The 27,442-nt window shown below is 52.5% G+C and overlaps 1 protein-coding gene and 1 non-coding gene across 3 annotated transcripts; one reads left to right on the top strand and one right to left on the bottom strand.

Annotated features, from left to right (window-relative positions):
* Positions 1–1,343: 1,343 nt before the first annotated feature.
* On the bottom strand, positions 1,344–27,286 carry GATA4 (GATA binding protein 4). 2 transcript variants are annotated; one of them, XM_049771124.1, is made up of 7 exons: positions 26,644–27,286; positions 24,408–24,410; positions 3,695–3,861; positions 2,759–2,884; positions 2,083–2,170; positions 1,844–1,998; positions 1,344–1,701 (listed from the first exon to the last, which is right to left on the bottom strand). In XM_049771124.1, the coding sequence occupies exons 1-7, from the start codon at positions 27,251–27,253 to the stop codon at positions 1,519–1,521; spliced, it is 1,332 nt and encodes a 443-aa protein (XP_049627081.1). In that variant the 5' UTR covers positions 27,254–27,286; the 3' UTR covers positions 1,344–1,518. The 2 variants fall into 2 exon arrangements, with proteins under 2 accessions (XP_049627081.1, XP_049627080.1); XM_049771123.1 differs by lacking the exon at positions 24,408–24,410.
* On the top strand, positions 19,128–19,231 carry LOC126007529 (U6 spliceosomal RNA). Its single transcript, XR_007495085.1, has one exon. It is a non-coding gene; the product is annotated as a U6 spliceosomal RNA (small nuclear RNA).
* Positions 27,287–27,442: the final 156 nt, after the last annotated feature.

Raw genomic sequence — 27,442 nt, forward strand, 5'->3', positions numbered from 1 at the left:
CCCAAATGCCTGCTCTTGGGAACTCGGTAGTTACCTTCCCAAAAGTGGAGTCCTAGAAGTTGGGAGAGGGAGCAGTGTTCATGGAAAGGCTCTACCAGGAGTCTCAAACTCAATTTACCTGGGAGCCGCAGGAGGCAAAGTCAGGGTGATCCTTGAGTGCAAAGTCAGTAGTAAGCCTTAAACATTAGGGGGTGTGACCCAAACAACTAAAACAAAACAAAAGATTCCTCTAGGGCAGGGCCACAAAATGTTGTACGGAGGGCCGTGAGTTTGAGACCCCTGGTGCCCCAGTTTTCCCAGAAGCCCAATCAGCACTGTGAGGAGCTTCCAGAGGGCATCTCATGAATGGGGTGGCTGCTCTCTGGAACTCACAGGCTGGCATCCCACAAGCTCTGGTCAGAGTTCAGCATCCTGGCTAAAGGGTCAAAGCTGGGGATCCAGGATAATGCCTATATGCCCCACACTCGCTCGGCGGGAGGCCTGAGCTAAGAAAGGGTCAGGGCTGTGGGCAGGGGCCCAGAGTGACCCCAGAGTGTAACCCTGTGGCAGAACAAGAGCAGACAGAGTACAGATAAATTTATTAGTTAAATACTGATTGTACAACCAATTCACCTTAAGACAATGTTAGCAGGTTTGTGGGCGAGGGAGGAATACAGGGCAGCCTCCGTGGCAGAAACCACATTGGCAGCGATCAAAAGATCAAAACAGAATCTTGGTGCAAGATGTGCTGCAATAGCAGCATTGGGGGGGGGGGGGGTTTGTCATGGTCTATGCCCACTTGGCTGGTGGTGGAACAGGGAGAGAAGGCCGTGAAGCCCTGGCTGGAGCAGAGACATGTGCAGAGGAGAAGCCCATTCCAGAACATAGCAGAGCATCCCAGAACATTCCTCAATTCCTCAATAACAGTCCTCAATGGAGGCTCCCCGAACTCATCCTCAGTTTGGTCAGTCAGTGGAGTTCCGTAAGGGTGACTGTCTAAATTCATATTACACACCCCCAGCTTTCCCCATCCTGGAGAGAGGATCTCCACGGAGCCTGACTTGTGACTTGAAAGTACATCCCAGGGTCCGGGGGAGGGGGCAGAATCCAGAGGCACCAGCTCAGTCCCGAAGCCCTGAAGTTGTGCAGATACTGTGAAACGGGCCTGTGCAGGGCACTGGTGGTGGGCAATGAGGTGTCATCTGCTCTCAGGAGGAGGAATGGGGCAAGGTGTGTGGGGGGGGGGGACAGGAGGTGGCTGGCCCAGTCCCCACAATCTGTCTGAAGCATTCAGTGACAGGCCGCATCCCACATCTGCAGTCCAGGCTCAGGGGGCCGCAGGGTGTGCTGAGTCCGGAGGTGGGGGGAGTGTTGGGGGGCGGGGAGAGGCTCAAGAAGGACGCTTGGGGGGTCAGGAAACCAGGCCAAAGCCTCTGACATCCCTCCAAGGCGGACTTCGGGGTGCCATCTGCGAAGATGCCCCCGCCCAAGTGGCTTCAAGTTTCTTCCCAGTTTTGGAGTCGCTGCAGTGGGATGACCTCAAGCAGTAATGATGTCCCCGTGGCTGTCGGCCAGAGCCAGGCTGTTCCAAGGGTCCTGCTTGGAGCTGGCCTGCGGGGACTGGCCGGCCGAGGACGTGTAGCCTTGTGGGGATAGCTTCAGGGCCGAGAGTACAGGGTGCAGGGGGGGCCCGTGGGCAGGCATGGCGCTGACTGAGAAGGCCTGGAAGGCAAAGCAGAGGGGGATGCCCGAGCTGGAGGCGGACCCTGATGCTACCCTCCTGTGTGCATCCAGAGAGGCCCAAGTGTGACCCCCAGGTCCTGCCTAGTCCATCCACCTGCCACTGCCCCCTCCCCCTGCGTACCTGGGCCATGGAGCCACCTGGCCCGTAGTGCGCGTGCGCCACCAGACCTGGCTCGGTCTTGATGGGTCGCATCTCCTCACTGTTGCTAGCAGCCACGTTGCCCGAGCTGCTGGGAGCTGAGCTAGCCGGGGGCAGGCTCTCAGCGCCAGCTGGACCTGTGGGTGGGGGCAATCGTGAGAACAGAAACTGGGGTGCACCAGCAGCGGGGACCCATTCACCCAGGCCCTTCCTTGCTGTACCTGCTGGCGTCTTGGACTTATTGAGGTTCTTGGGCTTCCGTTTCCTGGTCTGGATCCCTTCCTTCCGCATGGCCAGAGGCCGGGGGACCTAGGGGACCACAGTGAATGGGTTTGGGGTCCTATTTGCTGCAGAAACAATGTGACCAGAACCTGGGGTGTAGACTGTGCACTAGGGCCGAGGAACTGAAGGATTCCCCCAATACTATGCACCATATTGTACATGTGACTTATTAATACACACACTGAGAGAGATTGTTCTGGATAAAACTGTCACGACTTTAGCATCTACTCTCTGGGCCATGGGCAGGCCAGTCCCTCCCTAGTATACGCACATCTGGGGTTTTCCTTCTGAGCCCTGACTTCTACATTCAGGTTAAATTCTGCTTTAATGCAAGCGATGTCTGACTGAGGAGCCTGGAAAGTTCTGCTGGAGCCAGAACAGTAGTAGGGCAGATAAAGTGCTTGCCTTACATGCACAAGACCTGGCTTTGATCCCTGGAGCCTCTTAGGTTCCCCCAGACCTGCCAGACATAACCCCACAGAGGGTCACAATGCTCCAGGACCTCAGAAGTCTGCCCTGTGGGCAACATAGCTACCCAGCTGAGCCCCTAAGGTCCTTCACAAACAAGTAGGGTCCTGTGTGGAGGACACATGGGGGCGTGAGGAGGTCACTCACACCATGGAGCTTCATGTAGAGGCCACAAGCGTTGCACACGGGCTCGCCCTCAGCATTCCGGCGCCACAGGGTGGTGGTTGTGGTTTGGCAGTTGGCGCAGGAGAGGCCCACGCGGCGGGAAGCTGACTGCAGTGGAAGGAGGGAGAGAAAGAGGGATAAGCAGTCAGTAGGGGGTGCCGCAGAGTACCCTGCACCAGTCCTGGGAGGCCACCAGTCATTTGGGGTCTGGGGCCCACATGGCACCCTATGGGTGACACCCAGTTCAGGGTCTGATCTGAGGACCCTCTGTGTCACCCCAAAGCTGAGGGAGGCCTTGGGATTCCCCCAACACAGAAGCTGGAGAGGCTCAGGGGAATGCCCAAATCTACATGGTTTGGGTGCTCCTGAACGAGAAGGTGAGACCCAAAGCCACCATGCTAGGCCCAGTGAGTGGGGCCGGCCCTGCTGCCCCCAGTGATGCTGGGTAAGATAGTGTGTCCTGGAAGGACCCTGAGCTTTGTGGGCAGAGCTCCCCCCTCTGCCCTGGCTGGCTGGACCCACGTCTCCTTAGGGTCCAGTATGACACTGCAGGTGGGAGGAGGGCCCAGAGAATTACCCCAACTGAGTGAAGTCTGAAAGTCAAACCCAGGTTGGGGGTGGGGGATGCGTTATGTAGGGTATGTGTGTGTGGTAGGCCTGGTGGGGACCAGGCTGGAGTGGGCACAGTAGAGTGTAGCCAGGGTGGGACTAAGTAGAGAATGAAGGATCATGGCCAGTGTTGAGGACATAGCTACAGCATGGTGGGGGGGGGGGTGGCCAGGGCATAGGATGTAGTCAATGTGTGGAGGGGATGGTCGAGGGACTGCCATGACCACTATGTGGGGAGACTGGAGGGCCGTGTACAGGAGACAATGAGGCATGACCAGGGTGTGGCCAGGGTGGTGGGCTGCTTCTCACCAGGCGGCGCTGAGGTTTGATAAGCGGCCGGTTGATCCCATTCATCTTGTGGTAGAGGCCGCAGGCGTTGCATAGGTAGTGGCCAGTCCCGTCCCGCCGCCACAGTGGGGTGGACATGGCACCACAGTTGACACACTCTCTGCCTTCTGAGAAGTCATCAAACATGTCTAGGAGAGAAGGAAAGACAGATCATTGGGTGGTTCCGAGACCGACAGCCTTGGGGGGCAGTGCCCCACACCCATCTACTCTCAGGTGAAAATATCCCCCCCTTGGGTGGATACGTGGTCACTACTTGGGGGAGACAACAACTACTAATGGGCAGAAACACTCCACAAGCGTGGCCCGCCCAGATGGCTGATGCTGGCAAAAGCTTGTGCCCCAGAGCTTGAGCCATCTCAGACCCATGATGGGCAGCCCCATCCAGCTCTAGGTCCTGCAGAAACTCTCCAAAAGGCCCTAAAATCCTGCTGTCTCAGCACTTTCTGAGCCCACACACACTGTACCAACCTGAGTGCCAGTCCTTCCATATTATTGTAGCATGGGAAGAAAAGTGAGGGCTGGGAGGAGTCAGTAGTGGTTCCCTAAGTGTGGGCCACTCTCAGGTGCCTTCACATCACCCCATGATGTCTGTGCTCATCAGACCCTTGTTACTGTTCCCCCAATCTAGGCACTTCCTTTCTGAGTTTCTCTCACACACCCACTGTGTCTCCTCCTCCAAGCACACTTGACCTCCTCCCACCAGCACCTGTTCTACAAGTGACAGATGCCCACCTCATGCCCAACATCAGTCCAGGGGCTTAGCTGGCTGTTTCTCTAGTGCAGGGAGGGTGACTCTTGGGGACATGGAGTATGGGCTTGGAGCCCTGAGCTTGGGGCACTCGACCTGTGCACTGGGGGGGGGGGGCGAGCTCTGCCCTTGGGGAACATGCGCTGGAGATGGGCAATGGGCACCAGCAGGTTCACATGGCTCCATGCAGAGAATGCCCGTGCTGGCCCTCAGCGAGGTCACCTGCTTCTCAAGCCACAAAGCAAAGGTTGCTCCCACTCCCTGATGCCTGGCCAGCCCAGCCCTTCCCGTGAGAACTGGACATGCGGTGTGTACACTGCAGCAGCGGACACTAGGGGGCACCACCGCCCCAGGCAGGCACCACGCCGCATCCCTCAGCCTTGAGATTCCAAACCAGTGCACCATACCAGCCAGATCTGCCTCATTCTGGAAGGTGCTGGCAGATTCCAGGACAGAACGAGAAACACTGAAACATAGCCCGAGATTTCATGAACAGTTGTGATTCAGGGACACTCTACTCACCGCACCCCAGAGCACCTTCTCTTCTGCCAGACAGGAACATGCCTGCCTCACAGAGCACCCCAAGAAGGAGCGACTCCCCCCTCTTCTCTCCTCTGCCCCCCCCCACTCTCCCCTCACCCACTTCTGCTGCACAAGCGCCTGTCTCACACTCTGAGGCTCTGCACAAAACAGCTAAGAAAAGCCGGGGTGGCTCATGGGGGGCTTAACAGCAAGTCTGTCCCCACCACAGGCTCCTCAGATCTGGCTGAGGGGTCTGAGGGCAGCAAGGCTGGCCAGTGGGAGTATGGAGGGTAAGTGAGACCCAGTAGAAAGGGACACGAGGGATGGGTCTGGATAGCCAGTGAAGGTCTCAGTTCCCTGTGAGCTGTCGGCCTCTGTCCCCACCACGGCCCCTCAGACTCTGCTCAGAACCCCCCTTCTACAAGAAACCCACACCTCCAAGTTGATGGACAGAAACACTCCACAAGTATGGCCCGCCAAGATGGCTGATGCTGGCAAGGGCTTGTGGCCCAGAGCCTGAGTCATCTCAGACCCATGATGGGCAGCCCCTTCGAGCTCTAGCTCCTGCAGAAACTCCCCATGGTTTTCGGGGACACATCAAGTGGTATTAAGGGGTTGTTCCTGACAGTGTTCTGTGGTCCTTTCTGATCATTCTGGGCTGTGTGTGCAGGCAGGGCTGAGCCTCAAACCCAGGCTCCAGATCCTTGAGCCACCCCTCCCCAACAGGTTGTAAATCATGATGTTTGGTTATTCCATCAGGATGTGCTTTTGTTTTTCATTTGGGGGCAGCCAGCAGACCTTGCTCCCTCACTCGAGGCCTCTCTGGACTGAGTGCTCAGGGATGGGGTGTGCATGTGTGTGTGTGTGTGTTTCTCCAACCTTCATGAAAGTCCTGGGGTTGAGCACAGACCCAGACACTCAGCTTGGGCTGTAAATGATCACATTCATTCACTCATTCTTCACTTCCCTAAACTGGAGGCTGAGAACCAGGCACTGCAGGGCCATGTGTCGCCTAAATCATGCATTACTCGCATGGGCAGGACGGAGGCGATGGCTACATGGGTGACAGGTGTGGGTAATACATGATTTAGGCAACAAAGAGCAGTCCAGATGGGAGACAGGTACCAATGGTCAGAAGTGAACCATGTATATAAGCAGGTAAGTCTCTCATGATTGAGTGTCTGAGTCTGTGCTCAACGACCAGGAACAGGCAGAAAGGGGCTAGGGTAGATCACATGACCCAGGCACCAACGAACATAGTAACGGGGACACACAGAGCTGGGACATATGAGCCACAGTCCGGCTCAGCCCGAAGTTTGAGCAGATGGTGTGAGCAGAACAGGTGTGAAGGGGACCCCAGGGTTCTTTCTGAAGTAATGAGAAAATGTCCTAGAACCAACCATGAAAAGCATGCCCAGCTCTGCTCTGTACATTGAATGATCACTCAGTTTGCAGAATATAAACACTCCCTAATGAAATGGTTACAAACAAACACCCATCAACAACATAAAAGAAAGTGCAAGCCCCTTGCCTCTGAGCTGAGCCTGGAGATAGTCACTCACCAGGATGCTCATTCCCTACACAGACGCACACAAGAGCTTCTCTGCCTGCAATCAGCTGCCCCTTCCTGTGGGGCAATCTCAGGACAGCCCCAACTCTCCTCCCACCCCACAGGCCAGCCTGGCCCCATAAAGCACCAAAGTGAATGGCCTATATGTTGTCTCCAGAGACCTGGCCCGCCAGCCCGCACTGTCCACAGACAAGCTCAGCCAAAGTGGAGCATTAACTTCCAGGAACTGAGGGCTCTGGGTGGGCTAGCCAGACACCCATGCTTCCAGGGAACTGTCCTGGGGGCTTCAAGATGCCTGACATCTGCCACAGACCAAAGATCTGTGGCTAGATGTCCCATGTGTCCAGGAGGCCCGGATCTCTCCATTCTTCCTGACCCCCCTCCTGATCTATAACTGTTCATCTTCTACCGTGCCCCCAGATCCTGCAGTCAGGGGCCTCCTGCATCATGCTGGGGGCTCCTGGCCACAGGAGGGGCTCAACCCTCACTTGCTCGCTCAAGCTCCAGCCCCTCTCAGGGGCCCAGGCGCCATCCCAGGAGATAGGCTGGCCTCGGATGTTGCCCTGAGGGACCGGAAGGAAGCACTGACCAAGTGCTGCCCGTGCCAGCACTCCCTGGGGACTGTGACAATGAGTCTGCAGGGAAAAGGCTTTTCCTTCCAGCACAGGGGCCAGCAGGGAAGAAATAACTTCCTGTCACGGGCAGGAATGGCAGCGGCCAGGCGGCTGGAAAGATTGATGAAGATGTAATATGACTATGACCCTACAGAGAGCACTGTGAGGAAATTTATGTCTGATGGAGGGAGAGGGGCATGGAGGAGCCACACAGACCAGTTCCCTGCAGTGGTACTTGGGAGTGACTCCTCAGGGCAGATTAAGCTGTCCTGGCATCTCCTATCTGCTCCTGCTTTCTCCTTAGACAACTTCAAGTGAAGAATCATGCCGGGGGGGGGGGGGGGGCAGCAGACAGTGTGAGCACCGAGAACACAGACCCACTCAAGGCAAAAAGGAGACATGATCCCTGCCCAGCACTGTCTCCCTATACCCACCCAGGAAATGTTCCCACCTCGCCTCAAAAAATGGTCCTCCGCCCACTAGAGGGTGCAGCAACGCCACCATGGGACAGGGACTCACAGGGATGACTATCCTGGAGCATGCTATAGGGTTGGGACCCAAGTCCCACAGAAGAGAAGAGAACACAGGGAGGCAACCTATCACCATCTATCACCTGTCACTGATGGCAGCATAGCCACTCTGGAGCTGGTCACCACGGCTGTCCCGTGTCCACCAAGGCTGGATCTTAGTTCCCTGATCTGGACTGACCATGTGTGCTGCAGGGGGACCACATCATTCTTTTTTTTTTTTTTGGTTTTTGGGCCACACCAGCGGTGCTCAGGGGTTACTCCTGGCCGTCTGCTCAGAAATAGCTCCCGGCAGGCACGGGGGACCATATGGGACACCGGGATTCGAACCAACCACCTTAGGTCCTAGATCGGCTGCTTGCAAGGCAAACGCCACTGTGCTATCTCTCCAGGCCCCATCATTCATTTCAATGCTTAGACCTATGCTGGCAGCGTGACCATACAACCAGCAACAGGAAACGGTGTCTTTTTGGGGACACACACCAAAATCTATGTTTAAATCATAGGAGTCGTGTTGGCACACAATTTCTCATGGTGCAGGAGGCCCCTTGGGAAAAAATCTCCAACCTGACCATTAGCCATCCCCAGAGGAATGGGACTAACAGTTGTTACATTTTTCCAGATATGCCCCTGCTTTATCACAGAGAAGGCTTGATTTTTAGAAATGTAGAAATTGGGCCTGAGTGATAGCACAGCAGTAGGCCGTTTGCCTTACATGTGGCCAAACCAGGATGGACCCCTTTGATTCTCAGCATCCCATATGGTCCCCCCCCCCCATGCCTGCTAGGAGTGATTTCTGAGTGAAGAGCCAGGAGTTATCCCTGAGCATCACTGGATGTGAACCCCCCCCCCAAAAAAAAAGAAATGTAGAAATTATAGGCAAGTGCCAGAATAATACCACCTTTTATTCTCCACAGTCTATTTGGTCATTTCTCCATACTTAAGCCTCCCGTCTGTGACTCATTTTCACTGCAGCAAATGTAAAACAGTACTTTTTTTTTTTTTTTTTGGTAAAACAGTACTTTTAAACATCTTAGGTAAGTGGTGTTTTTCATTTATAAAAGTACCCTCATTTTTTTTTTTTTTTTGGTTTTTGGTTTTTGGGTCACACCCAGCAGCGCTCGAGGTTACTCCTGGCCCTACACTAAGAAATCGCTCCTGGCAGGCTCGGGGGACCATATAGGATGTCAGGATTTGAACCACTGTCCTGCATGTAAGGCAATCATCCTACCTACATGCTAGCTCTCTGGCCCCAATTTATACAAGTACCTTCAAACCACAAATCATGTTTATAGACTTGTTTTAAAATAGGATGTATTGGGTCCGGTGAGGTGGTGCTAGAGGTAAGGTATATGCCTTGCAAGCACTAGCCAAGGAAGGACCTCGGTTCGATCCCATATGGTCCCCCCAAGCCAGGGGCAATTTCTGAGCGCTTAGCCAGGAGTAACTCCTGAGCATCAAATGGGTGTGGCCCCAAAAACAAAAACAAAAAAACAAACAAAAAAAAAAAAAACAGGATTTATTGGGGCTGGAGCGATAGTGAGCAGTCAGTGGTTTGCCTTGCACATGGTTGACCCAAGACAGACTGAGGTTCTATTCCCCAGAGTACTATATGGTCTCCCAAGCCAGAAGCAATTTCTGAGCACATAGCCAGGAGTAACCCCTGAGAGTCACTGGATGTGACCCAAAAACCAAAATAAATAAATAAAATGGGATTTATTTCATAAATTGATTTAGGGAAAATAAAAGTGGGCCGGAGAGGTGGTACAGGGCCAGAGAGATGGTACTTATATGTAGGGCACCCAGTTCTATCCCAGTTCTATCCTTAGGGGACAAAGAGTCCCCTAAGCACTGTGAGGATAGATCCCTGAGTTTCAGAGCCAGAAGCCCACTGCACTGGGAGATATGCCTTTCCTCCATAATAGCACAGAATATTATTGCATGTCTTAAATTGCATAAAATATGGCATAACAAATGTATTCTGAAAAGTCTTCACTTTTGCCTATTAAGTTTCTGGGTTTTTAATCGTGTTGCTACTCCGGATTCAGGATCGAGTTAATAAATGGCCCCACCTTATCCCTCCTTTTTTTTTTTTTTTTTTTTTGACATTTGGTTCACACCTGGTAGTACTCAGTGGTTACTCCTGCGGGGGTTCTGCGGGGTTACTCCTGGCTCTGCACTCAGAAATCACTCCTGGCAGGTTCAGGGGACCCTATGGGATGTTGGGGATTGAACTAATGTGAAAGGGTTCAATGTGAAAGTGCCTTCCCCACTGTGCTACTGCTCTGGTCCCCAGTTTCCCCCATTTTTCCTAGATCAAGTTCTAGCCTTGATCAAGGATGCGGAACATGCAACTATATCATGCACCCACTCCCAAGCACAGGCCTCAGACTGTCCAGCACATTCACCACTTCTCGTGGGGGGAGGCGCTATTTCCACCAGATCCCATGGGAGCGGGTCCTCACGTGCCATCCTGGTGTACATAGCCAATAGGGCACAGATCCCAGACTGAGCCAGCCCAAGAGCACTGCAGGATGAGCATATGCTAGCAGTTTAAAAGGTCAAGGGGGGGCGGGGCACAGAGAGAAAGCACAGTGGATAGGGCATTTGCCTTGGATGCTGCCTACCCAGGAATGACCCGGGTTTGATCTCCAGTATCCCATGGGATTCCCTGAGCCTCCCAGGAGCAATTTGAATGCAGAGCCAGGAGTAGGTGTGGCCCAACCACCACCTCCAAAAAACAAAAACAAAAACAAACATCCACAGGGACCAGATAGCTCCACCTTACCTTCAAGGCATCTCCAAGCCAGGCAAAGTTGCATCTCTGAGACCCAAGGGCTGGACTGAGGGCATATTCTGAGGTGACTGGCGCCCCCAGCTGGGCTGTCCCGGAACCACACTCGCCTGCCTCCCAGGAGGCTCACTCAAGACAAGGGGAACACTTCCGGGCGCTGTTTACTGTGACTCATCATAATCCCATGAAAAAGTGAGGTGAGACTTGGTCCTTCCCAGAGCAGATGTCCTGACCCAGGTCACACAGCTCTGCCCCCAGAAAAGGCTCCGAGGGCAGGAAGTGGATAGTTCCCTCCCTCTGCGAACAAAGCCCCACCCCTCCCAGACTTCCCCTGCCCCCACTCTTCCTCTGCCCCAGGGACTGAGACCCAAAAGCATGATCCTCAGGAGCACTTTGCACTACTCAACACCAAGGAGCAGCCCTGCCCTGCGGGTGTTTCCAGGGCAAAGCTCTGAAGGCCTCAACCACCCCAGTTCTCACCCCCTTTCAACCTTCCAGCAACTCTGGGCTACACAGGGTACCAGAGCCCATAGGGCTTCAGTGGTTCTTGGTCCCCCCTGCAGGTACTCCCTCATGCCTCAGGTCCAAAATGGTGCCCGGAATGGAGGTGTGGGGGGCTTTGGGGCCTCTCTCCTGCCTTTCTGGTCTACGGCTGGTTCCTCCCCAACTCTAGAAGCTGTGCATCCTCCCACTACTGGGACTCTCTTGGTGAACCCCAGGGCCCAGAGATGGTGCCAAGGGAGGCCCCGCGGAATTCTACCCTGAGCATCACAGGGAGTGACCCACACACAGGCAATGTTCCATCCATGCCCCTGACCCCATACCGACTGCAGCTTCAGGACAGCAGCTGCAGGGAGGACAAGCAGCAAAGTCCCCTCTCTGTGCCCTTCCTCCCTCCTGCTGGCTCATCATGTATGTGTTTCCAGGTCTGGGTCAACCACTGGGTTGCCTGCCCCACTTACATGCCACCCACACACAGACTACCATGTCCACCATTCAGAGCCCCAAGATGCTCTGCCCAAGATTCAGGCCACCCCTAACTGCTGCCCAAGGACGCCAACCACACACCCAGGGAACAGGCCACAAGAGCACGAGAAAAGGGATTCAGGTGGGTGCTGAAGTTCAGCCACCCCATTCACATGCCAGCCTCAGGGGTAGGAAACAGAAAGGTCAGATCCAATGAAGACATTCCTGAGGGCAGATGGGGAAGGGGGTCTCACAAGCGCTGGGGCCACACAAATCTGAAGAAGACAGAAGGGAGTATCCTTTTATTAGTAACTACAGACAGTTTTCAGGAAGTGGTGCCTGATTCCAAGCACTGAGAAGACACCTGAGAGGTTATGGACACAACTGCCTCCAGATCCCTGGTGTCCGCATCTCCCCTCCTGAGGCTTGGCATCTGACTTTCCTGCCTTCCTGCATGAATGTGTAGGAGGATCTTCTAACCACCATCCTTTGGAAAAGCTGCATTCTCTCAAGCAAGTTTCTGTCTACCTGTCTGTCTCTTTCTTATACCCTCTCTCCCCTTCCCTCAGTATCTCCAAATAAACCTGTTTTATTACTTCTGTCTGTCTCTCTCACACACACACACTCACACTCACACACACACACACACACACACACACACACACACACACACACACACGAACTGTTTCCTCCCTTCCCTGTGACAGTGTTACCTCCTAGAGACCAGAGGTTCCTAGCTCACAGATGCATGGATGGGACCCTGCATGTTTCCCTTTGCAGATTCTCACGGGAAACAGACCACACACATGACATGTCAGAGGGAGACACTATTGGCCAGGGCATGCTGGGAAGGACAATGCAAAGTCGGAGCAAGTGATGGTGGAAGTGGAGAAATGGATGCTGGGGGCGATCTTCTAAGTGTCCTTCCAGCTTTTCTTTGTTCATTTGTTTATTATCCCCAGGAGCTAGACTCTGGCCCAACATATCCAGATCAAATAAATGACCCTGAGGTAACTGAGGACGTGGCCATATGAATACGGGCAAAATACAGATGGGTAAGACTTGTGTCAGCAAGAGGTGGGGTGTGGATAGTTCTACTTCTATGGACGAGCTCACTTCCACACTGTGGGAAACTTGTGTAAACGACCAAGAATTTTACTTTAAAATGACCCTTTTGTAACATGCATAATACTCTTCAGTAACAATAGTGCAAACCAGTGTCTAAAAGGAAAAGGAGAAAGAGAGTGATCAAGGGAGAGGGAGAGAAAGAGGGAGAGAGAGAGAGAGAGGGAGGGAGGGAGGGAGGGAGGGAGGGAAAGAGGGAGGGAGGGAGGGAGGGAGGGAGGGAGGGAAAGGAAAATGTCTGCCATAATGGCAGGCAGGGGGGAGACAGGAGGGAAACTGGTAGCAGGAAATGCATACTGGTGAAGTGTATGACACTGTATGACTAAAACAATCATGAACAACTTTGTAATTGTGTATCTCAAGGTAATATGTTTAAAGGATTTATTTAAGCAAATAAAACACTGAGTGAAACAAGGGGAAAAAGAACTGGGTGCTTTGGATGAATAAAAAGGCCTCTTAGGCAAGACCCGCTTTACATGAGGCTGCAGCAGTAAAGCCAGTTCTGATCCCAGCACCTATAAATGGTCTCCAGAGCACCAGTAGGCCCAATCCCTGAGAACCACTGAGTCTGGCCCCTAAAGCCCCCCACAGGGGGTGCATCCCACTGTCTAAAATAAGATGTCCTCTTGACCTTTAAGCCTCCAGGGACAGACACACTGTCACTTCACCCCAGGGCCTGGAGTTTCTCTTAAAAATGACCATAGAGACCTCAGGAAATGGGAGACTCTGAAAGCCCCCTCCTGGGGAAGGGCTCTAGGGAAGAAGGAATTGGGATTTTGCCTTTTCTTTACACCCCAACCAGCCTACAAGCTTCCCATCCTCACTCAGTCTTGGGTACAGAGGCTGAAGTTTTTAGAAGGAGCCACCAGTCAGCAGTTCTCCCATCTAATTTGGTCTCCAGTTGGGAAAGACAGGAAGCAGGGCTGGGCCCCAACCCAGCAAAGTCCACAGAAGTCAGAAGCCATCAACCCACATTTCTTTTTTGGGGGCGGGGTGGGGGGGCACACCCGGTGATGCTCAGAGGTTACTCCTAGCTATGTGCCCAGAAATCACTCCTGGCTTGGGGGATCATAAGGGATACCAGGGATTGAACCCAAGTCTGTCCTGGGTCAGCCACAGGCAACGCAAGCCCTACCACTGTGCTTTTGCTCCGGCCCCACCAACCCACATTTCTTCAGCAAGACTGAACCTGTATGCTGGGATCTCTGGGCTTCTCAACCTCCCCAAAACAGTCCCTTTCCTAAGGGAGCAGTGTGTGACCTTCTGGACACAGGTGAGAGCCATTGAGCCAACTCTCTCTCTCTCTCTCTCTCTCTCTCTCTCTCTCTCTCTCTCTCTCTCTCTCTCTCTCTCTCTCTCTCTCTCTCTCTCTCTCTCTCATTTATACTCACTCATACTCATATACAAGCACTCACTTGCACATGGGCACGTGTGTGCACTCACCTTCATAAGCATACTCGTGCTCACACATGCTGATTCCCGGGCCTAGCTGAGAGGGACAACTTCTGCCTTCAGCCCAAGGCCCCACGGCTTCTGGGAGCTGCAGTCTGATTCCACAGCAGAAAGCACGGTGCACCCACCCGCGTAGGGGCAGACTATTGCTGTGAACGAGGAGGTGTGCTGAACCTGGCTCAGGGACCATACACAGAGCTGACCCTGTGGGTCACAAGTTACTATGGCTAACATGGGCATGAGGACAAATGAGGAGCAGGAGCCTGCACACCTAATGCGCCCAGTCCTCGTTTCCTGACCCTTACAAAGGTAAAGTTGGGGTGACAAAAGACAGGTGAACCCCAGAGAGCCTCAGGGAAGACTCCCCATTTCCTCACTGATGCTGTAGCAGGTCCCTTCACTTCAAAGGGGCACAACTAGAGCAGGAACAATAATACAGCTAGGAGACAGTTTGCCTTACACGCGTCAACTCAGGTTGTATCCCCAGCATCCCATAGGGTCCCCCAAGCCTGCCAGGAGCGATTTCTGAGCACAGAACCAGAAGTGACCCCTGAGCACCGCCGAGTGTGGCCCCCCAAACCAGAACCAAACACAGAGGCCCAACTGGAAACACACACCATGGCACAGAGGTGGAGAGGCCTCTATCATCATGGTTGGAAAAATAAAAGACATGGAAAGTTACAAACCTACAGATCAGCTCAGAGTTAAGAGGGTCAAGAACACCTGGGGCACTGAATCCCCATTCCCTAAGGATGCAAAAAGTTACAAACTTATAGAGAGTTATAAAAGAGCAGATAAGCTTAGGAACACCTGGAGTAAGAAATCTCCCAAATAAGGATACAGAAAGTTACAAACTTACAGATATACCCAGTAGGTTGACACAAAACAATTCTGAGTGAAAACACTGTTCTCACACTTCATTTGATTTGCTACTTATGTGCTCCATTTAAGGAATACTTAACAGTCATTCTTTGCGTTTTATCTGTTTTCAGGTTAATCCTGGGGCTGTCCTTTTGCTTTTGTTTTTGAGCTATACCCGGTACTGCTCAGGGGTTACTCCTGGCCCTTCCTACTCTCAATAATCACTCCTGGTGGACTCAGGGTACCATATACCATATGCTGGGAATAGAACCCCGGTCAACTGCATACAAGGCAAACATTTTACCTGCTGTGCTATTGCTCCGGATCCTCAATATTGAACCCAGGTTGACAGTGCAAGGCAAGTGCCTTACCCTCTGTACTGTGTATTCTTCTGATCCCTGGTTCATGAATCTTTTGAAAACTTTCTTCATTACTAAAATTACTAACCAGTAACTTTTATGACCACTTAAACACACGTGCAAGCAAGTGCACGCACGCACGCGGACACACACATATGCAGGGACTCTAATCATTCACGGGTTGGTATCTAAAATTGTTCTCTTGGAGCCAGAGCAATGGAAGGCTACTGGCCCTCACAAGCAGCCAAACCGGCATCCCATCTGGTCCTCCAAGCCCACCAAGAAGTGATTCCTGAACACAGAGCCAGGAGTAAGCCCTAGCATCACCAAGTGTGACTCAGAGTAACACACACGCACGCACGCGCGCACACACACACACACACACACACACACACACACCTGCCCTCTTTGGACAGCAAGATGGTGGAGCACAAGTACAAGGGAGTACATGAGCACTTCAAGGTTCCTATTAGGTGTCCACAGAGTTTAGTAAAAGAAAGAGACTTGACAGTTTTGCTATTATTTGCAAAGGAAACCTTTTCTGGGGCTATTTGTGGCCCGGCCAACATTTTCTTTCTCCCAAGTCAACAGAACTTCCCCAGCAAACGTGTCCTGCGTGAGAACCACATTCTTTATTTCAGGTCAAGTTAAGTTCTCGGAGGGGTTCGGGGAAGGTCGGGTTTGCTGTTTGTTTTCCCCGCCTCCTCAATTTTGAGGGATAACTTATATTATTGCCTCTCTTTACCTGGTTTGATTTATGATCTTGGAAGTAAGGTCATTCTTTGCTAGGGCAAAGAAAGAAAAAAAAAAAAGCCCTCCCCTCCCCACCTAATACCTGATAAAATATCTCCAAAGGTCACTGCAGACCTTGACAGAAACACATACAATTTCAACCCAATCTGATAAAACAACAACTAGAAAACTTTTATCAGGAGAAAATGTAACTTGCCATTTCCCAACTCAATTGACTAAACTTGTTTTATCTGAAAGGACAGACATCGTCAGATAGGAAAAGTCTCCGATAAGAAACCCAATGAGCTGTCCCAAGTCAAGCCCAATTGTCTGCTACGCCTGAACACCCCGCACCTGCTCCTCGGGTCACTGAGGGGGCTCAGCAGGGACCCCGAGGGTTGGAGAGACTCAGCCGAAGTGGTGAACTTTGAGACTGCAGCGTTTATTCTGCGATTATAATTAACCTGCTCACCAGTTGCTATTGATCAGTTCTAAATGGCGGTGATAAAGCCGGACGGGGCTTCTAGAAACAGAAATGAAGATTTCAACGGGCTAGAAAATGGGCAAGACTGAAGAGAGGCCTCAACAAGGACAGAATTCGGTTTGTTTTCTGGAAGGTGATGGTACAGAGGGACTGTGCTGCACTCTGGGGTGTTCTGGGGCTACCTACGGCTCTGCACTTAGTGGTCTCTGGGTGGGGGCCTTGGATGACCAAAGGCCAGAGACTGAGCCAGGCTCAGCGACACCCAGGGAATCCCCTACCCCAGTACTGTCTCTCTGGTGCCCTATATTCATTCAAGTTTTTGTTTGTTTGTTTGTTTATTGGTTTTTGGGCCATAATCGGTGACACTCAGGAGTTACTCCCGACTACGCGCTCAGAAATCGCTTATGGGGGCTAGAAAGATAGCATGGAGGTAAGGCATTTGCCTTGCATGCAGGCAGACGGTGGTTTGAATCCCAGCATCCCATAGGTCCCCCGAGCCTGCTAGGAGCAATTTCTGAGCATAGAGCCAGGGAGTAACCCCTGAGCACTGCCGGGTGTGACCCAAAAAGAAAGAAAGAAAGGAAGGAAGGAAGGAAGGAAGGAAGGAAGGAAGGAAGGAAGGAAGGAAGGAAGGAAGGAAGGAAGGAAGGAAGGAAGGAAGGAAGGAAGGAAGGAAGGAAGGAAGGAAGGAAGGAAGGAAGGAAGGAAGGAAGGAAGGAAGGAAGGAAAAGAAAGAAATTTCTTATGGCTTGGGGGGCCATATGGAACACGAAGGATCAAACCCAGGTTCATCCTATGTCAATGCGTGCAAAGCAAACGCCCTACCGCTGCGCCACTGCTCCGGCCCCTCATTCAGTTTTTAGAAGCCTAAAGTGGGCCTGTGATTGGGGGCATCTCAAAGCTTAATACTGAATCATTCTCAAAATTCCCTACCATGGGGGCTGGAATGATAGTACAGTGGAGAGGGCACTTGCCTGGCAAGCAGTTGACCTAGGTTTGACCCCCAGCCAGCATTTATAGGGTCCCCCACCTACTGACAAGAATGAACCCTGAGGGGCCGGAGAGATAGTATGGAGGTAAAGTGTTTGCCTTTCATGCAAAAGGTCATCGGTTCAAGTCCCATATGGTCCCCCATGCCTGCCTGAAACAATTTCTGAACATGGAGCCAGGAGTGACCCAAAAACCACAAAAAAAAAAAAAAAAAAAAAAAGAATGAACCTTGAGCACAGAGCCAGGAGTAACCCCTGAGCACTGACCGCTGGGTGTGGTCCAAAAACAAAACAAAACAAAAAAATCTCCCCACAACATTTGGAGTTTTCATTTTCAGTTCCAGTCTGTGGGAACTAGCCACTCAGCAATACCTGGAAGTACCTGGACTCTGCTCACAGTCTGGCCAAGAGCAAGCTCATCTGTCTGACCCTGTCCTGGGACTGGGGAAAGCACAGTGTCAAAAACACAAATAAACACATGAAGTCCAGGGCTGGAGCAATAGTGCAGCGGGTATGCTGCTTGCCTTGTATGTGGCTGACCCAGGCTCCATTCCCAGCATCCCATGTCGTTACCTGAAACTTCCAGGAGTGAGTTCTGGGCTTAGAGTCTGGAGTAACCCTGAGCGCCACTAGGTGTGGCAAAACAAAATACAAAGCAAACAAAAACAAACAAAAACAAAAACAACAACAAAAAAATAAAACCTCCAAAAAAAAAAAAAATCAAGTCTACTTCTGGGCCAGAAAACCCATTTCCCCTTGCTGGGTTCTGAGTCCCGAGTCCTGAGGCCTCCCAAAGTCACCGCCCAGGTGGCCATGTTTGACACCTTTCTCTCTGCTCTATTCTCATCCCTATTAAAATGAAACCACTCCTCAGACCACTAGAGGAGGACTGACCACTCCTTTGGAACAGAAGGCCCAAAGCTCAGTTGGGCTTGATTTTCAGCACCAAAGCAGACTATAATCCTTCTAAGGGGAAAAATGGTCCCTGGAGGGGTGGGAGAGAGATGGTCCAGTGGGAAGCTACCTCTCACCAGGAGGTGCATAGTCCTGGGTTCAAACCCCAGCACCCTAGAAGGGTGCCCTGAGTGCTGCCAGGAGTGATCCCCAGGGCAGAGCCAGGACCAAGCCCTGAAGCACAACTGGGTATGGCCTAAAAAAATAAACGAGTAAATAAATAACACCAGGTTTTGGGTTTGTTTGTTTGTGTTTTTTTTTTTTGGCCCACACCCATTTGACGCTCAGGGGCTACTCCTGGCTATACGCTCAGAAATCGCTCCTGGCTTCGGAGACCATATGGGACACGAGGGGATCAAAACTTGGTCTGTCTTAGGCTAGCGCTTGCAAGGCAGATGCCTTACCTCTAGCACCACCACTCCGACTCCGGCCCCATAAATAAGCAACAGTACTGAGCTCTGTTTCCCTCCTTGGCTGCCCCAATCACAGGGCCCCTCAGAATTTTCCGGAAAAAGGAGGTCAGAGTGATAATAGCATAGCAGTAAAGCTGTGCTTTACTTGCACGCTGCCAACCTGGGTTCGATCCCCAGCACCCCATACGGTCCACCAGCCTGCCAGGAGTGATTTCTGAGTGCAGAGCTAGGAGTAACTCCTGAGCACAGCTGGGTGTGGCCCAAAAACCAAATAAATGAAACATATGCTCGCTTCGGCAGCACATATACTAAAACTGGAATGATATAAAGATTAGCATGGCCCCTGCATTAGGATGATACGCAAATTCGTGAAGCGTTCCATATTTAAAATAAATAAATAAAATGTTAAAAAATAATTTTGGGGGAAAGAGAACAGGGTCTTGTCCCCCACTGAGAGCCAGATGGTATCAAAGGAGCAAGACCTGCAGAGGGCACAGAAAAGAAGCCATTTGAGGAGAGGCCAGGGCAAAGCTGGCCTAAGAACTCCCTGAGGGGGACTCAGGTCCCACAACTAGCAGCATACCAGGCTCGGGAGTATGAGGACCCTCACCAGGGGGCTGTCAGCGATGGCCAGCGTAGTCCCAGGGGCTGGAGCCAAGTTTCAGGACCATCACTTGGCCTTGTGGAGCATCACAGCCAATCCCTCTTGTCCCCCAGTCCCCCTCCAGTACAGGCAACACACACAGCAACAGGACTCAGCAGCCCAGTGTGGGTTGCTAGTAGCTGATCACCAGAGGTTAACATCGCCAGCTTATGCGCTTCTTGAACTATGTAAATCAAGTGGAACAGTAGTTATTTTTCTACTCTAACACTTGTTTTCCTGGTGGAAGGATGGGTCTGTTGGGTCACCCCTGGCAGTGCCCAGGGGAACCATGTAGTGCTGGGGATGAAACCAGGATTGGCCACATGCAAGACAAGTGCCACAGCCCATGTGCCCTCTGCTAGGTCCCTCCACTAGTCTTTTCTGTCTCCTTTAGAAAACAAGCTCCAAATCATCTCCTAAAATGTTTGCAACTCTTAGTGTACTGATCCCTGGCACTGAGGCTGGAGAGTCTCTATACCCCTATACATATATCAGGTGCCCCATGCTGTGTAGACCAGATAATCCAGCAGGCAGAAGAGCCTTCTGGTCCCACAGCCCCAGGCCAATCCTCCCAGGCCTAGTACCTCTTCCTTATGCAAACAGCACCAGCAGCATTGCCCTTTGCAGACTGACCTTGCCCTGCAGAAGGTCACCTGGTTTCTAACACCTGATCTGCTGCTCTAGGAAGGGAAGAGTAGCTGGTGGCCCAGAGATTTCTGATTCTAGTCCCAGGTTTCCTGAGACATGGAGCTTCCCATGGGGGTCTGTGTGCCCCCAAAAGAGTGCAGAGGCCAGCAGGCAAGTGCCTCCTGGAGACACTGCCAAAGAGGACCAGAACCTTCAGAGCTTCATTCCAAACTGGTCACATACTTGTTCACAGAAATCAAAATGAAAAGGGTTCTATTTGCACAAAGCAAGAAGTGAAAAAAAGGGCCAGAGCAACAGTGCAACAGGGAAGTTCTTTACATTGCACAGCTGACCTAGGCTTGATCCTCAGCATCCCTGAGCTGAGCACCCACCAGGAGTGAGCCCTGAGCTCTGCTGGGTGTGGCCCAAACACAAAAAACAACAAAAAAGAGAGCAGTGGCACAAGCGGTAAGGCACCTGCCTTGTACAGGAATCATGGTTACGGAGGAATCATGGTTCAATCCCCCAGAGTCCCATATGGTTCCCCAAGCCAGGAGCTATTTCTGAGCACATAGCCAGGAGCAAACCCTGAGCATCAACCTGGTGTGGCCCTTAAAAAAAAGAGAAAGAGAGAAGCAGCTGACAGGACCCAACCTGCACAGAGCATCACTAGGCTAGAAAAGGGGAAGGGGAGTTCCAGATGAACCAGGGCAGAGGCCCACATTGGTCCACAGGAGAAGCCATGCAGGGTGGGCAGTGACCACGGGTGAGGAGTGTGCTTCAGTTTGGAGAGCTAAGAACACTTGAAAATGCTTCAGTGTCTTTCTAATGCACATACGTAAAATATTCTGTAAGTGGGAATACTTAAACTGGTTTTGGAAAATTTTAAACTTTCATGTCATTGTAGATGCCTGGATCATTTGATATTAGTTATTTTACCTATATAGCTATCAAATTATCTATCTGTGGCACTCCAGGGTTACTTCTGGCTCTGCACTCAGGAATCACCTGGCAGGCTCGGGGTATCATATGATATGGGATGCTGGGGGCTGAACTAGGGTCAACTATGTGCAAGGCAAGCAAACCCTCTTTGCTGGACTATCATTCTGACCCTAAATGTTATTTCATATTTAAGGCATTACACAAATTCCTCAAACAATGGTTCCAGTGGTTTCCAAAAACCCTGAGGAAAAGGGTAGATGGATTCAGAGAGCTATACTACCACACACAACAGAGCTAAGCTAACCTTGAGCCCTGCAGGTATGCCCCACTGCTCAAAAGAGGATGACATTTTGTTTTGTTGTCACACCCAGCAGTGCTCATGGATTACTCCTGGTTCTGCACTCAGAAATTGCTCCTGGCAGGCTCAAGGACCTTATAGGATGCTGAAGATCGAACGTGGGTTGGCCGTGTAAAAGGCAAGCACCCTTCCTACTGTACTATTGCTCTGGCCCCAGAACACTGCTCTTAGCTGACCTGAGTTCAGTCCCCAGCACCACATTTGGTCCCCTCATCTTACTAGAAATCTGCACTGAACACCAGCAGGTATGGCCCCAAAACAAATCCAACAACCCTAGATGTTCCCAAACCTACACAATGAGTCTTTCTCCCAAGCTATCCTCACCAAGCCAAGTTACAGGCCTGCAGGCAAGCAAGGTTGAGTATTTCCAGAGATAAATCACGTATTTTCAAATATAGAAAAACTCCTTTTTTTTTCCTTTTGCTTAAATATAGAGGCAGGATCTGTAAACACCCTGACTAGCTCTTCATCCTGCTAATAAAGCAAGTGCTTCTAAATTTCGCAGCTACTCAACACTCTGAGCATCCCAGCCTTTAGGGTCTGCCCAACCTGTACCACAAACAGTGCTGCAAGCACCGAAAGCAAGCAAAAGTGACCAATTTCTGGAAGTCCAATTTCTGGGTCCTGTGCAGCAGAGGAACTTTTAAATGGAGAGGCCTATGCCCGAGGCTCAAGGTGGGACCATCACATCCTTGCACGCAGGCCCTAAGAGTCCGTTTTCCCCTTACTTTAGGGCAGGTTTGTTGTTTCCTTTTCAGTTAAGTAAACACACAAACAAACAAAAAAAAAAACAGGAGAATGGGAACTCTCTGGAACTCTCCTGAGTATAGTTCACCAAGTGCTTCGTAAGAGGCTAATGAGGGGCTGGAGAAATACCACAGCTGGGAGGGCACTTGTCTTGCCAACAGCTGACCTTGGCTCCATCTTGGTACCCTATATGGTCCCTCAAGCCTCGATGGGGTGATCCCTGGCTACCAGGAGTAAGCCCTGGGCAATACTGGTGTGACCCAAAAACAGACAAACAAAAAAGTTCTCTGCTAAATGGGCCTGACCTTTCAATGGGACACAATTAGACAGGTGACAGAGCTGACAAGAAGCAGGGACACGCCTCTGACCAGTGGCACATACCTTCCCATGTCATTGGTTGTCACCCAAGCACACAGTCCAGCCCAGGCAGACTGGCCCACGGGGTTGAGGCGGTGACCGGAAAGTCAAATAACGTGGGTGGGTGGCTTTTCTCAAAGACTGACAATTGTTCTCAGCCAAGCTGCTTTGGAGCTGAGTTCACCAAGTCCTGCAGTGGCCTTAGGATACAACCAGTCCTCCCAAGACCTGCTGAGAGCAGCCAGTCCCCCCATCCCGAGTTTCTGCATTACCAGTTCCCACTCTGAGGCTCCTGGAATCCCCCAGCACACTTCATGGGAAGCATGGGGGTGGGGGGAGAGGTACAGGGAATGATGCTGAGGCCTTCAAGTCATTTGCTATTCCTTAATGGAAGCTCGAAAAGCTTCTGAGTTAGAAGTGCCGCTACCAGAAAGAAACATCATTCTACAAGAAAATCATCATTTGTCATCCAGAAGCATCTACCACAACCAACCTATGGCTTTCAGTGCCCATTCATCAAGCATTTCCACATCGGTCCACTTTTTCAGCCTTAACTGCACACACTAATTGGTACCCAAACCAGCCTGAGAGGGACCATAAAGAAGGGTTGGCAAGTAAGCAAGTCCTATTCTCCGTAAGCACTGCCCATGGTGGCCCCTGACCAGTCAGTAACTAACCCTGAGCACAGAACACAGTCTGACTCTTAAGAAGGGGATGGAGACATAGCACAGCAGGGAGTGCGTTTGCCTTGCACAGGGCCAACCCAGGTTTGATCCCTGGCATCCTCAGCTGCCAGGAGTAATATTCTGAGTGCAGAGTGTGGCCAAAACCTATAAAAATAAATAAATAAATAAATAAATAATAATAAAGATTCCCACGTTCAGAGCACAGTCCCAGGCATGCTGGTGTGCTGGACAAAGCTGTTCCTGCTGAGCTCTGTGTTCTGACACACGGGCAGCTGTGCGACTCAGGGCTCCTGCTCTTCTGTTACCCTTGTCCTTGCCTCCAGGCAGATGGCAGAACCAACACGGAGTAGTCAGGTGCTACTGAGACAAGCAAATTGCATTTGGGCCAGGAGGGCAGTTCTGAAAGAAAAAAGCCTGTCCATTTGCTCAGCATCCACAGTGGCATAATGGGGGATTTGTCCACATGTATCCTCTCTCTTTTCTTTCTCTCCCCCACCCCTTTCTGGCTAGAACTTGACTCAAATATTTGCTAAGGGCTCTGCGTGTGCCAGGCACTTACATATGAGTAAGACTGAGCCTGCCTTGGTAAGGTCACATCATTCCACGAAAGGGCCTGCCCAGAGGTTTGCACAGGGACCCCAGGACACAGCACAGAAAGGACTTGAATTGAATTCAAGTTTGGGCGTAGGGGGTAGGAACAGAGGACATTTCCTGGAGGCCAGGTACCTTCCGGCCACACACCATCCTTTTCTCCTGGGTTTCTGCTTTTGCTTGATTCCCACAGCCCAGATCCCCAACCTCTGCTGTCCCATACATGGTCAGGAAAGCTGTTAGCAGGATCTAGAAGAGAAGCCACACCTTTGCTCCTCACAGGAGTGAAAATGGTTTCTGAGTATAGGAGTTAAGGCCCAGAAGTTTTGCCTATTGGAACACATTTGTTTTTGTTTTGTTTGAGGACCATATATGGTGGTGCTCAGGAGTTACTCCAGGCTCTGCATTCAGGAATCACCCCTGGCAGTGCCTGAGGGACCATGAGCTGCTGGGGTTTGAACCCAGGTTGGCCTTGTCTGAGGCAGGCACCCTACCTGCAGGACTATTACTTCAGCCCTGAAATACTTAAAAGAAAAAAAAAAAATCAGAATTTCTCTACCTTACCCCCAAATGTGGCCCCTTCCAATCTGTTTCCTTCCTCTGGATACCTAACCTACTTATTTGGCTCCCTCACCTCACACCATGGCCCCTATTTACAAGATTTTGACTTGAGGCCCCCTGGGTTATCTAGGAAGCACAAAGGGAGTCATAGGGATGCTGGTTGACACCAGTATGAAAATGTCAGTAAATGAGAGCAGAAAAAGACTTCGATTTACACACATTTAAACACAACAACAATTCCTGGCAAATGCTTGATCACAACCCTCCCAGGTCAAATGTAGCCCTCAGGACTTAGGGGAAGCCTTCCTTAAGGTTCTTTTTCTTTTGTTTTTGCTTTTGGGTCACACCCAGGGCAACTCAGGGCTAACTCCTGGCTCAGAGTTCAGGGATAACTTCTGGGCCTCTGGGGACCCTAGGAGATTTGTGGACTGAACCTGGGTTGGCCTCATGCAAGGCCAGGTCCCGCCCTCTATGGCAGTCACTGTGCCACAGCACGCCAGTGTGCCATGAGATATTGTCTGGTGTGGGGAAAAAAAATCCAATTTCATCCATAACATGTGGTTTCGGCTCACAAATACATCAAGCATTAGATCATAATAAAATAATCATAAAATAATTTCTTTGTGTTTCTTTGATTCCTACTCAAGAGAATTACTTTATGTAGTCAATATAGGCACAGTTAAATTTTTAAACATTTTCTAATGATGTTGTGCCTCGTGATTTTTTTTTTCATGAAAAAAGTGTGCCTTTGCACAAAAACGTTGAAAAACACTGTGTTGTGCTCTGGCTCCAGCCTATCCCGAAGGTTCTTCAAGAACCAAATCACCTCAACCCCTTACTGTATGGTAACTTTGTAGAACAGTCATAGCTCACACAGTGATGTAGGGCCGAAGACAGCAGAGATGTCTCCCTTCCACAGGGACAGAGGCCTGAGAGCAAGTCATGCCCAGACAACATGGGACACCAGGACCCAGGGGTCAGCCTGAACTTGCACCCCACCCAGCCCCTAAGGGTTCAGTGCGGGATGGAAGGAAACCTTCACCTAAAGCTTTCAATTCCCTCAAGGTTTCCTCACATATGCTTTTGTTCAGGTCATGGGAATCCCTAGCTATAGCAGATGTTGGAGACTGGTCTGGCCGGGGCCACATTGCATTGTGGAGGGGGATCATCCACACTTGGCAGGAGTGATACCCAACTAGAAGGTGGCAGGAAAGATACCCCCAAGGGTGTAATGTGGTGTCCTCTCTCCCCTTTGTCAGGCAGTGGGTCTCTCTCTGGCTTGGGAGTCTCTCCCCACCCCCATCCCTAATCAAAGGGTAGCTTCTCACTCCCTTCTTACTCCTGGATCCCAGGGATGGGGCAGCCTCCACCCACCTCCCCACCCCCAGTTAGAAGTAGAGGTTGCCCCTCCCTCCCTCTGTAAGCCTCAGCTAGGAGAGGGAGCCAAGGGCGCTGGAAGCCCAAAGAATGCTGGAGCCCACCGCGCTCCATTGTGTAGGGATGGCCCCTCCGCTATCTCCACGCGCAGCCCTAGAGGCTCCGGCAGGCCACCGCTCCCCTCCCCAGGGTGCCGTCTGGCTCCCCCACGAGCCCCGGTGGCCCCCACGGCGCCACCTCCACGGCTAATCAGTTCACCGAGAATGTGTATTTGGCGAGGACCTCCCATCCCCCACCCCGGGTCGCCCGCCCGCCCGTGAAGATCAGTTCAAAGCTTCCAAAGCTAGAGCCCAAGACTGGGACTGGGATGCCCGAGGGTCAAGCTTCCCGCTAACAAGTGAGAAGAAAAGGATTTTGCACTTAGTAGGTGGTCAGGGCTTGGGCAGTGTCGCTCACGCCCAACCTAGATTCTAGATTTGAGCCTCGCACCACGCAGGGTCGGGTGGGGAGCAATCATGGAGGTCCCCGGAGAAGACCCAAACCTGGTCGCAGGGACCTACCTTTGGGGCTGGCCGCCCCCAGCCCAGACTCCTTCCATGCGGCTGGTGTGGAGGACCCGTCGTCGGGGAACACTCTGACAACCCCAGGGGTTGATCTAACAGGGCCACCAAATGGTCCAGACTTGGGCCTTGAGACCAGGTACCAGTCAGCTCCCAGCATGGCCTCCTTGGGAGGCGGCAGGACCGCCAGCGCGTTCGGCCCGGCCTGGGGCTCAGGGCCTGGGGAGTGGATGCCCGCAGCCAGCCACCCTTTCCGGAGGACGGAGTGGGCAGGGATGCCCTCGCTCAGCGACTCCGGGAACACACTCTTTCCAACACACAAGAGCCTTTCCAGGCGCTCCGAATACTCACCGAGATTGGGGTGTCGGCCGGCGGGGTTGGCCCGGCCGGGCAGGCTGTGAAGCACCGGACTGTCGAAGGGGCCAGCGGAGGCGGCGGCGGCGGCCGCCCAGGACGCTCCCACATCGGCCATGTACGCGGGGTACGGGCTGGAGTAGGAGCCGCCGAAGCCCGCACGCCCATACTGCTCGCGGCCCGCCAGCCCCGCGCCGGCCGCCGCGCCCCCGCCGCTGTAGGCCGCGGCTTCCCGGGCAGCGGCGGCGGCAGCGGCCGCAGCCAAAGACCCCGTGGTGCCCGGGAAGGAGAAGCGCGGTGACACGGGCGGAGGGGTATAGGCGGTGCCCTCGGCCCCCGCCTGGCTCCAGCCGGGGCTGCCCTGCTGGGTCCCGGGCCCGGCCCCCGACGAAGCCGCCCCCGCTCCGCCGCCTGCCGTGGGTCCGGCCGCCGCGCCGCCGCCGGGGAGGTAGGGGAGGCCGAGCACGGACGAAGGAACCCGCGGCGTGGGCACGTAGACGGGCGAGGACGCGCTGCCCGCGCCGTGCATGAAGGCGCTCGCGCCGCCCGCCTCGTAGGCGCCCGGAGGGGGGCCGTGGTTAGCGGCCATGGCCAGGCTCTGGTACATCGCCCCGGGCGCGCCCCTCGGGGTCCGGGCTGCCCGCTGCCCAGGTGCGGGTGGGGGCGCCTGGAGCGGCAGCACACGGGGCCGGACACTAGGCTCCTGCCAGCGAGGGGCGCTGGACTCTGCGCGGTGCTCGGAATCTGGGTTGGAACGCTCCCGGAGGTGGAAGGAAGAGTCTGCGTCGGTGGCGGG

This window comes from Suncus etruscus, chromosome 4 (assembly GCF_024139225.1).
Source record: "Suncus etruscus isolate mSunEtr1 chromosome 4, mSunEtr1.pri.cur, whole genome shotgun sequence".
Lineage (NCBI taxonomy): Eukaryota > Metazoa > Chordata > Mammalia > Eulipotyphla > Soricidae > Suncus > Suncus etruscus.

Coding starts and splice junctions, on each gene's coding strand:
- GATA4 (XM_049771124.1), bottom strand. CDS start 27,253: ATGTACCAGAGCCTGGCCATGGCCGCTAACCACGGCCCCCCTCCGGGC. Junction 2,885..3,694: donor TCAAACCTCAGCGCCGCCTG/GTGAGAAGCAGC, acceptor CTTCCACTGCAG/TCAGCTTCCCGCCGCGTGGG. Junction 1,999..2,082: donor TAAGTCCAAGACGCCAGCAG/GTACAGCAAGGA, acceptor CCCCACCCACAG/GTCCAGCTGGCGCTGAGAGC.